The 12369-nt window shown below is 35.2% G+C and overlaps 1 protein-coding gene across 1 annotated transcript in view; it reads left to right on the forward strand.

Annotated features, from left to right (window-relative positions):
* The window catches only part of NUBPL (nucleotide binding protein-like), a gene marked incomplete at its 3' end in the record, with an annotated part of 57891 nt that extends 48717 nt beyond the window's left edge, over positions 1-9174 (forward strand). Inside the window, 2 exon segments of the mRNA XM_009699553.1 lie at positions 5142-5262; positions 9092-9174. Coding sequence (XP_009697855.1) covers positions 5142-5262; positions 9092-9174 — 204 coding nt within the window.
* Positions 9175-12369: the final 3195 nt, after the last annotated feature.

Here is a 12369-nt window from a genome sequence, read left to right on the forward strand (position 1 = left end):
TGAAATGTGCAGTTGATGAGAAAATATAAGCTGAAATGCTTCCTTATCTTAAACAATAAAGAAAAAAAACATTTACTATACTTTAAAAAGGGTGTTTTCTTGCTTACCTGTGTGAAGGTTACTTCTACCCCATATTAAGAAAGGAAATTTCTTTCCTAGCTAGTGCATTTTTAATTTAAAAAATGCAACAGAAACCTTGAAGCTGCTTTCCCTTTTTGTTTTAAATTACAGAATGGCTCAAGGAAAGAAATATATTGATAAATTCCTTATTGTTAACTATTCCTTAAGCATATTTGCACCAAAAGGAAAGTATAGTGGCATTTATCATTTGCTGCTAGAAGAAAAACAAATACATATAACAGAAGAATGACATATGGAATTATTTTTTTTATTTTATGTTTGAGTTTGCTAAAATTCTGCAAAAAATATTTTCTTCAAATAAAATTTTGTTCAAGTTAGTACTTTGCTGAATTTTCCTTTTGATTTAATGAGAAATTACCAAAATTTCTTTCTAAGACTGTTTTGTTCAATGGTGTTTGAAGAGAATGGCCTCTAAGAAAATCATGCATTCTAGGATAGGCTTGGCTGCTGTTGATTTGGCTAGTGGTAGACAAGATATTAAATATGATCTATTTTGATTTGTTGGAATTTTCAGATCTTTCTAAATCAAATTAAAAGTCATAGTCAAGCTGTTGCGCCACTTGCTGAGTTTGAATGCACTTGAACCAGTCATCAGGTCTTACTTTTTTCACGATGCTGCTTCATTTTATTCTAACCTTGTATGTACATCAGAACAGATGTGTCATTTACTTCCTGCCTATATATTATGTTTCTGTAAGTGTCAACTAAATCTGAGGGTCTAAAGCAAGTTCAGTTATATAATTTTTGAGGGGCAACTTCAAACCTGATGTTTACATCAAAGAGGTGGACTGTGCTAAAATTGCATATCCTGATTACATAATTCACTGATTTAAAAAAATCTAATCTTTAAAATCTTTAGTCTTTAAAAAAGCACTTGCAAAGAGTCTACTTTTCAAGGAAGCAGAGAGTCTATAGATTGCTGAGTTCTGAGTCTTTGAGTATGCTTGCTTATATTTAATGAACTGGAGCCTCTCGCTTGTACATATAGAATCATAGAATCATTACGGTTGGAAGAGACCTCAAAGATCATCAAGTCAAGTCCAACCTTCTACCCAATGCCACCATGCCCACTAAACCCACTAAACCATGTCTCAAAGCGCCACATCTAAACGTTTTTTGAACACCTCCAGGGATGGTGAGCCCACCACCTCCCTGGGGAGCCTGTTCCAAAGCTTAACGACTCTTACAGTGAAGAAGTTCTTCCTAACATCCAACCTGAACCTCCCCTGGCGCAACTTGAGACCGTTTCCTCTTTTCCTAGATATATAGGCATACATGCACCACCTTCCCCTCACCCCCACAGTCATTAGTCATGTCATTAGACTCAAATGACATATGTACTATTACCACAGTAAAGTCACAATTGTTAATATTGTTTGTTTGTCCTTTATGGCATTGAAATTAGAGTAGAATGACTGAAGGAACTGATGAAAAGCTGGCAATGAGACTCAGTGTTAGAACCAGGATTACAATGCAAAAGTCTTACTTTCAGTCTTAGGACATAGTCATTAGAAGAGGAGTGCCATCTCTTGTGCGGTGGAGCACACCTAGTAAGGAAGGAGTTTGCAAAATGATGCTGACTCTTATCACAAGAAGTTTCAGGATTCTCGCCTGTTATGTGAGGTTAGCCATCGTTTTCATGGATCCTAGAGGCTTGCTCTGGGCAGGTGACAGAAAAAAAGTGAATAACTTTGAATATTTAGGAAAAAATTGCCTATTTTCACCTGCTGAAATTGATTTCAGTTCAGTATGGTTTATCTTATTAATCATATCCCTGAAAGAAAAAGACAGGGTTTTAGTTAAATCTGCAACTTTTCTGATAGTTTGCTTGAATTGGAAGGTTATGTTGTGGATTTCACAGATTTCAAAAAACTGGTTATGTAAACTCAGCTATGTATTTCCTTCTAAGCTGTACTAAAATTGTTTATTTGGCTGTGTACTTACTGGTATTTCTGTGATTTTTGTATTTCAAGATTATGACTTCATATTGAGAGCGGATGTTCGTGCCAAAAATTGCTCGTTATAAGACGAAAGTTAGGAAGATAGAAATATTATTGTGCACGTTTACTTGAAGCACTAAAACGTCAAATGACTGCCTGATGGTTACGTAGGAAGTTGATGGCAGACTGCAGAACTGTAACCCTGATCACTTCAGTCCCTGTCAGATTGGAGTTGGACCTCAGCGCCATCCATCCTTAAATACAGTGAACAACTTAAGTGGGCTTCTCAGGAATTGTCTCCTTGTGTAACGACAGAGGGCTTTCATTTTCTTACTGTATTTTCTTTAACTTAGAATGTAGTATATTTGGATTTTGGCATGATTTATTGTGCAACTGAAAGGTTAATTGAGCATAAGAAGTATGTAAACATTCAGAAACAGTGGGTGTGCAGGTAATTCATAGTGAAAGGTTACCTCATTGCCTGTTATTTCTTGATAGATGTCTCTTCACTGTTTAAAATAACAATTTGACTAAATGAAATTCAGTTCTGGGCATTATAACTCTCCTGTGCTACGAGAGGTTAGCTCCTGTATTGTGGTGCACCTCATCATACTAGTTTTCATGTCACTACTGAGCCAAGTTTGCTGAGAAATGTACAGGGAAAGGAGCTTGCTAAGGACTAGAACAGGATTCACATGTACTTTTGGGATAGTTTGTGTAGACGGTAACAGCTGCTTTGAAGCTATTCCAGATCTATTATTTTAGCAGGGAAATGAGAGTTGTTACTGACTTCATTAGCCAGACCTATTACTTTGTCTGTAGATTTAAAAGCTCTGAAGATCATAGTGAACTCTCTTCCTTCTGTAAATATAGCTGCAGATATATGCACGTTAAAAATACACTTTAGCACTAAAGTTGTGTACCTTTGTACAAATTCTGTATTAAACTGGGTGGCAACTTAAAAAAAAATTCTTCATATTCCAGAAGAATAATTTATATATTAATGTCTGCACTATTCAACGGCTGACAAACTGTTATAGCACTGAGGATACAACTGTATCTCAGCATTTGCATTAACTGTGGCAGAAGGACTTCTGAGTTATCAGGTTATCAAAGAATTAACAGAACAGCTGTAATAGTCCTTAACTATTCACAAAACAATAGTAGACTACATAACCTTTTCTTTGATTGTGAGTTTGCTGAATCATAAATGTTGTATAACTACTTTGAGAACAGAAAGTTCAAACCCCAAGATACCTGAAGATGAATTAATTAATTTAAAGTATAAATGTCAAGTTATCTTTTTTTTTTTCCTACACTGCAAAAAATGGCTTCCGTGTATCCTACTTAAAATACTGTTTTTCTTTTATCAAATAATACTCCTTCCAGTGTTCTCCAGTTTACCAACAGAGTGAAAATTCCATGACTTTAACTTAAGGAGGGCAGGACAAATGCCTGCTCAGAGGTCATCAGTAGAAGACTGGCTGTAGAGAGACGTTTTTACCACCCCTGCACCCTGTAGCCTTGGACACGTAGTATTTCATATCTCTCAGTTTAAGAACTGGATGAGAGAATTACCTGTAATAATGTGCCAGTAAATAGAAACTTCTCCCTTTTACTCCTCTGCCAGTCCCCAGAAGAGAGTAGAAAATAGGGAAAGTTTGTGGTGTTAAATTGAAAGTAGGTAATTTGTTGTTGTTGTTGTTTCTTAAAATGTTCCATGCTTTAAACCCTCTGAAAGTTTTACATAAGTAAAGGAAGACTTCTTAGAAAAAAGTGTGAAGCACATTATGGTGGTATAGAAAAAACAGGTGATCATCTTTTGATCATTTTTTAGCTTGTATCTAAAGGAAATTTTTGTTAAGATACTGTAAATAATATGCTTCTTTATTTTCAGTTTTAGTGCCGAAAGTTGTACATTCACTATTAATTAAATAACTTAATATTTCCTGGTTGCATTGAACACTGGTATATCCTTTTAGATAGGCTTCATTAGCATAGTGGATATGTTACTCCTCTAATAACTGCGCCAGCTTATTCAAGCACAAAACTAGAATGCTCAGGGAAATTTAAAAGTACAAAATGCTGGAAATTAAATAACAGCTTTTTGTGCTTGAAAATATATATTCATATTTTTAAAACTTGGCTGTAGTGTGTGTGACGTATCTAGATAACATGTAAAACTTAAAGTGAAATATTCTAACATGGAACCACTTAAAGCAGGTCTTCTGTTGATTAGCAGATGGGTAGAAGCTTTCACCTTGTAGTGTTTGACTGCTGATTTCATCACTTTTGAGAAATTCTGCTCTGCCTCCATGAAGTTTTATTTACTAGGTGAATAAATGAGATCAATGCTATCATTAGCACTATTGTACATTATGAAAGAAGATTTTTGTGTGCATGATTTGGCGAATTTTCATTTGACATACTTTTCAAGGATGATGTTGAACACCTGGCATCAACAGAAAGGTACCTGTGTATTAGATTTTATGCTGTGGGTTTTACCGCTTAGTTTCGCATAATTATTTCTTTTGTTTGATCTTTAAAATGCTTTCTGCTTTTCAGAAGACTAGCAAATCTGGTTCTTTTTGAACCCTACAGGATAACTTACAAAAATATCTTAAAAGCACGTCTGATTGTGTCATTTCTTGTAATGGTATGTTTTTATTTTGTGGTTCCTGAAACTGCAAATTACAAAGCTGTAAAACACAACATGAAAATTCTTCCAGTATTCAGAGTTTGAAAATGAAATACTGGCAAGGAGAGTTGTTGGAAAGATAAGCCTATAGAAGAGATACTTTTTGTTCAACTAAGTTTGTTAGTGTTTGAGAGGTATAAATGTGAAAAACTTAAAATAACGCACAAATGATAGTCCAACTGAGATGACTAATGATAGTTCATAATGATATTATTGAGTCTGATATTACTTTTACCTTCCCATTATAAATGAGTACTCTTTGTCAGTTCTTTGTTGATAAACTCTTTATTGTCAGAGATCAATAATGGAAATATCAGTGCTTGAATCCCAGATTTGAACATTACTTTCTTTTACTTTAACAGGTTTTAGGGCTGGTTCAAAATATGAGTGTTTTCCAGTGTCCCAAATGTAAACATGAGACGCACATTTTCGGAGCTGATGGTGTAAGAGATCTAGCAAAAACCCTTGGATTGGATATTTTAGGTAAGAATATAGAAATGGTTTTATTTTTGAAGAAAAATTATATGGCGTGCATGAGGGTAGCATTAACTGAAGTATGGAACTGCATAATCCTAGATTACTCTATGTTCAGACAGTGCTCAGATATAATAGAACTAATAACTTAAGTAGTTGAATGTCACAATTTTTGTATGCTCTGTTCCTTATCAGGGCCATTCTTGTAAATGGGTTGTGGACTGGATATGAAAATTCTTGAATTGCACCTTAAATCTCTTTTGATTTATAAACAATCCAGAACATTAATTTTTGACACTGATGTGCTATATTAGCTGAAATTCATTCTGTTAATGATCATACAACAATTTTTACTCTGTCCATTAATGTCAGTAGAATTTTTCTTATTTATTTCATTTAAATGAAATGAGTTGTTACATATTGAAATAAATATGGTAATTTGAAATGCAGTCCCGTAAAGCAGTTGTTTTTATGCCGATATGAAGGTATCTTGACTCTTGTATGGAAGCAAGCAGACTGTATTGAGATTAAAAGAATACACTGAATTGCAAAGTGTTGTTTCAAAAGAAAAGTATTGAAAGCAAAAATTAGCCATGATTAAACAATTTGGCATACCTATAAGCTAAAATATACATTGATCTTTAAAATACACATTGCTGTTTTAAAAAGGCATATTTAAACCTGTGCTGTCAGTAAAAAAAAAAAATTACAGAATATAACGCAGCATAATTAAGTTGGTAAATGGGATAATTGCATGTGCTAATGATGTGTTTCCATGTATTACTATAATTATCTCAATGATTTTCCATAGCTAATTCATTAAAAAGAACCAGGAAGCTCACTTAGAAGGATCAACACAGAAACATCAAGGTCTGACATAAACTTAAGATAGCAAGGCAACACATAATTAAAGACATGCTTTTGGGCTCTCTTTTAGTTTTCTGAATATATAATGAGTCGTGATCAGAGCCCAAGGGGACTTCTACAGCCCTGGGTTATGTGGATGGATGCAAATCCTCTGCAAGCAGTTGAATCAAACATGCATTTAGATACACAGGCACAAATGATATTCCATGCCATTGGTCCTGTAGATGGTTTTTGTTATTCCCTAAGAAAGCAGAACTGATTGTGATTGTATTTAATTAGGAGTGATGTGGGAGATTTACAGGTTTAGCAGGGGATGGATGAGATGTATGAAGAAAAGCAGAGTGAAGTTTACCTTCAAACTGTCAGTGAGAGACCAAACTAAGATGAAGAATAATGCCCCAAGGGTTAAATTTAGACTTACAGTACTTGATCTGATTAGTATGCTTCTCCTTCCAGGGATGACCATTATATAATAATACCATATGGTATAATAAAAATTACTGCTTACAGATTTTACGTTAATCTGTCCCAAATGGAAATCTCATCCCAACGTTATTTGAATTCTGCCCTTGAGAACTTACTTTTTGTGTATATATATAAATGTATATATTTAAAATTAGTATTTGTAAATTTATTTTGCTTATATTTTGCAACACCTGTGGCTGTTCTATTCAACTAAGCACCTAGTCTTCTTGTGAATCCTGAGAAGGTTTTAGTTTCCATGATAACATCTGACAAATTCTGCAAGCTAACAATGTGCAGGATAGAAAAGTATTTTCCTTTTATTTGCTCAGAGTCGGCTGCCTTTAATATTATTGAAAAACTTACTTATTTTTGTTGATGATGGAAGACAGTTAGCAGTTGCCAGTACACCTTTGAGTGTAGTTCATTATTTCATATACTTTTGACTGTCTCATGTTTTTATTGTTCCTTAAAGGAAAGTGTGCCAAAGTTTGTGAGAAAGACTTTGTGCTTCTGATTGTTTCTCTCTCTGTCTCTGAAGTTCCCCTATTTTGGTTTCTTTTTTTTGAAGTTTGATGATATATTGATATATTGACCATTGATATATAATACATAATACTAAGATAATTTCTCTATACTCCATCCTGACCTTTGCACTTCATAACTTTTTAAACTGTATCTGCTAATAGAACCAGCAAAAATGACTCTCAGATTTAAGAAATTTTTTTTGTTTTTACTTCCTACAATAAATGCAAATTATTCTCAGCACTTACTCTCTTTGCAGTCAGCAATAATTGTTAGTATCAGAAAAACATATGATGGCAAGTTCCCATGACATTCTGTAATGAAGAATAGTGCAAAAACTTCATCTTCCTCAAACCCTTATCACTCAAACAGCAGTGCAGATGCTTTTGCTGTCTTTATGCTTCTGCTTAATTTATGAGCTTTTGATTTTTTTTAATTAAGATTGCATTTTATTTTGTCTTCTGTCTTGCACTTTTGCTCCTACGAGTCTTGTTTATGCTCCTGTAGTACCAGCACATCTTTGTAAGTATGAGGAAGAAAAGGGAGATGTTGCCATTTTGTAGTAGAGCATTTCTTTTTGTAATTCTTTGAGATTGTTATTAAGCTGATAGTGAAGAAATATTTTTTCATTAACAAAACATCCTTGGGGAAAAAAGTGAAGAATAGTCTCTGCATAAAATAATCTTAGGAACTAACTACTGGGACATTACGAAGTTACTGTTATTCTATTAAGAACGTTTAAGGTTAAAAAAACTTTCAAAGGACCCTGTAAATATTTTTTTTATGAATAAATGAACAGACTTTTATGCCTAAACGATTTTATTTCTGACTGAAACAAATAAGAAATTAAATTTGAAGGAAATGAACTGTAATCATCATAAATAACAAACTAAAGTTCTTCAAAGATTCAGCTCACTAATCAGGGAGTCATAGCTTTTGTGTTTGCTATTCGTTTGGTTTTTCATTTGTGTTCCTGCTTGCTTTTGGTTTTGTTTTTTTATCTCTTGAACTGTGTCAATTTTCATACACTTTTTTTAATGTTTCTTTTTCTGACTGTATTGAACTTCAGTAATTTACACTGGCCTTGGTTTCGGTTAAATAAATGTTGCTAAAGTGTATGAATTAAACTGATACAGTTTCTGAGACCAGTCAAGATTGAACTAAGACTGTTCTGTGTACATCCATCCATCAAGTAAAAAGTAGCTGTATCTTCCATTAAAAGAAAGTTGGTCTTCGATTCACTTCATAATTATCTATGTAGCAATAAACTAAACATGGGAACTTCAAGTTTTCTTTAGTGCTGAAAAACTGTATTTTGGAAAGTATGTTTCATAATGGAATAGGGCTGCTAATTGATTCTCCTTTAGAGCATTCCTTTCGTCTCTGACAGTTCCCTGCTCATTATAAAAGCAGAGTATAAAGAAGATTTTTATTGGAAAGAAGAATGAACTGAATAGTTGTTTACCTTTTAATTGGATCCAAGGCCTAATAAGGACAATAACAAATGCTATTATTTGGAGATTAAGTATTCAAAGAAGTCTTTGAACAGTGATTAAAATCTTAAAACAGCACTGAAAAGAATATACTCTGAGGAGATAGGCTGAACAGTAAATTGCATGATGAACATTTGCCTAACACTCCAGCAATTTTTTTTATGTACGCAAAATAATTTGTATCTCAGCCTGTGTTTTTTCTATGTATTCAAGGCAAAAAAAATGAACTGCCTTCTCTAATAAATGACTACAAAGCATAGTTCTTCCTATTCAGAGGAAAAATCTAGAATATATTTGACATTAATCATTATGGATGTACAGAAACTGTACTGCAGCCAATTTTCATTTTAAATGCTAGTTTTGTGAGATTAAGTAATTCCAAGAAAATACTGAACTGGAATTTGATTTCAGGTTGCTTTAGGGCTATTTTAATGAAACATTTAAGAAATACTAGGTTTTCACATATGTGTATCTTGGTATTTTTGATACAGGAGACATTCCACTGCATGTTAATATACGGGAGACATGTGATTCAGGACAGCCTGTTGTGATATCACAGCCTCAAAGTGATGCCGTAAGTTTGGTGCACTGCACTTAAAACAACAAAAAGCCATCCCCCAAAAGTGAATGGAGAGTGCTTCTCGTTATTGCTGTTTAAGAAGAAATGTGTATCTGAACGTAACTTAGGGAAATAAAGTAAAAGAGAGTATCATCAAGTAACTCAGGCCCTTCATTTTGGAATGCTGGTCATCCGTTCTGCTTGGTTTTGTTTAATTAGCCTGAATCATTCAGAATAGCAAAGATTTGATCCAGGTTCTGGCATGCCAAGAAGAGGAAGGTCAGTGTCAAGCCTCATGAGACTTGCAGCTAATGTAGGTCCTCTAAAACTGTCAGCTGAGCCTTTGGTCGTTGAGCCTGGAAACTGTCAAAGGGTTCTACCCAAAGATGTTTGGAACAAAACCTGCGTATTGTCAGTACCTGGGTTGTTTTCAAAAAAAGTGGAGCAATTTACACACAAGAGGAAATGGATTTTTCGGTGCATTTACCATAACATTTTATTGCCAAAGGAAAATACGAGTTGTTGAGGTGGTGGGAGTCAAATACGCAAGTCTGTAAAGAAAAGCAGTTGCACATGTAAAACTTCATTAACACTGGTAGAGTAAAGTTTTCCTGGCTAGTATTTTCTTTCTCCTCTGCTGGAATTGGTCTGCCAGGCTCTTTAGGGCAGAATATTGTCTGCCACATTGTGTTTGCACAGTAATATGGCATGATGCAGTCTGACTCTTGACTGCTGCATAGATGTTACCATAAAGAAAAAAAAAGATTATTGCTGATAATAGATGGTAGAGTCAATTAGAAATAAGGTAGAATGTACCTATCGTACATTGTAATATCAGTAACCTTTCTAATATCAGAATTGCTAGGCACATGCTGAAATATTTTTTTCCTTCCCACTCTTTTAAAAGAAAACAGAAAAGGGGGAATTAACACTGTTAATCCAATGTTACTAACATACTGATCAGGATTCCAGAGGAACAGTGACAGTCTTAAAATTGTAATACATCATTTTGTTTTGAAAGAGAAGCAGCAACAGTATGACGTGTTGATTTTTAATTGAATGCAATATTTTTGCTAGGCTTGGGCGAGGACCATGCTGATCCTCTGTGGAATAATGTAGTGATCTTGAGTCTAGATCCTTGTGAAAAGGAATCATTATAAGCCGTACGGTAGTTTCTATCTGCAAAGGTTTGAATAAATGCATGGCTTAGGTCAAAGTTGAAGCAAAACAGCTGAGGAAACTAAGATGGAAGGCTTGCAGTATCTGAAATCTATAATAACCAATAGTCTGTAGCCTGCAGGACTTTCAATCTAAAAATTCAGACATGTAGGATAGCATTCTGCAAATTAAAAAAGACAAGAAAGTCTGTTGTGTTGCCATCTGTTTCTCCTTGGACTATGTTCTTGGTAACGAAAGGAGGGGTTATAAGCATCATTTGTGGCAATTAAGTTAAATATGAAGAGGAATAAAGATTGACAAATACGTGTGACTCTGGGGAAAACTTTTAATATTCTCTGCCATTGCATCAATGAGATAATAATTCTCCTCAGAGAGTGAGGTTTTTTCCGATGTCACTAATCTCTACAGAATGAAAAAAGAATTCCCCTTTATTCCTGGTTTGCTTCTCATTTTAAAGACAGAGAGAATTATTGTTGTTCTTTTGTATTTTAAAAGAAAAATTAAATTCTTGGCACATAACTGATGGTGGAAGAGGCCATATAAGGTCAGATTCTAATCTTTAATACATGACACCCATCGCCATGTTTCTCAAATAAACTAAAATTGTCACTATTCATGCATGAACAATCACAATTTTTCAGATAGAGAACAATGTGCTCAGAGCTGCTGAAATTATCTCTGTTCTTGTCCCTTAATCTTACAGGGTTTTTAAATGCAAAATTCTGTGCTATTTTTGTTAGAACACACTTAGAAATCAAATACAGAATCATAGAACTGAAACAATATCTAGCAGATTTAGACAGTGGGGAATAAGGATGGTGATTGACTTCTCAGAAACCCAGCATGCTGTCACACCTTCTAAGCTCTGTCAAGACTAGAATAAAGGGTGTTTCTAAAATATGTTAGCTAATACTTTTTTTTGCTTACACACCTACCATGGGTACAACTTGCCTTGCTGATACATAAAAGTATAGCTCTCACTCTACACTAGAACTTTAAAATGTGTAAGAAAACTTGTCTAAATTCGTTATTTTAAAGTTTAGATGTAGTTGGTGGAAAAGGGAATTTTCCTTTTCACAACTGGCAAGGAAACTACTAACAGCTAAAACAACCCTTTCAGAAAAAAGAAAATTGCTTGTAGAATTGTGCATGTGTGAACTTAGAAAGTCCTTCATCAGAGAAGGCATAGAATACCTAAGACTCATCTGCTTATGGAAAGGGCTAACTATATAGCTAAGGGATGTGAAGGTTTAATGGCCGGAGTTCTCTTCTGGTGAAGCTTGAGACAGTCCCTATGGAGAAATAAACAGTGCTGGTAAAACGATTTTGCTCTTGGTATAACATTGTCTATGTTAGTGTTTCTGTCAGCCTAGTTGTTTAAATTGTGGCTTTTTTTTAACACTCTTCATTGACACTCATCATTCTGGACGTCACCTCTAAGCAGGTGGAGGAAAAGAAGCTTATCAGGAATAGTCAACATGGTTTCACCAAGGGGAAGTCATGCTTGACCAATGTGGTAGCCTTCTGTGATGGCATGACTGGCTGGATAGATGAGGGGAGAGCAGTGGAAGTTGTCTGCCTTGACTTCAGCAAGGCTTTTGACACTGTCTCCTATAGCATCCTCGTAGGTAAGGTCAGGAAGTGTGGGCTAAATGAGTGGACAGTGAGGTGGGTTGAGAACTGGCTGAATGGCAGTGCCCAGAGGATCGTGATCAGCGGTGCAGAGTCTCATTGGAGGCCTGTGTCTAGCGGTGTTCCCCAGGGGTCAGTTCTGGGTCTGGTCTTGTTTAACCTGTTCATCAGTGACCTGGATGAAGGGACTGAGTGTACCATCAGCAAGTTCACTGATGATACAAAGCTGGGAGGAGTGGCTGATACACCAGAGGGCTGTGCTGCCATTCAGTGAGACCTGGACAGGCTGGAGAGTTAGGCAGAGAGGAACCTGATGAAGTTCAACAAGGGCAAGTGTAGGGTCCTGCACCTGGAGAGGAATAATCCCACTTACCAGTACAGGCTGGGGGTTGATCTGCT

The sequence above is a fragment of the Cariama cristata genome, unplaced genomic scaffold (assembly GCF_000690535.1).
Source record: "Cariama cristata isolate BGI_N322 unplaced genomic scaffold, ASM69053v1 scaffold13874, whole genome shotgun sequence".
Classification (NCBI taxonomy): Eukaryota; Metazoa; Chordata; class Aves; order Cariamiformes; family Cariamidae; genus Cariama; species Cariama cristata.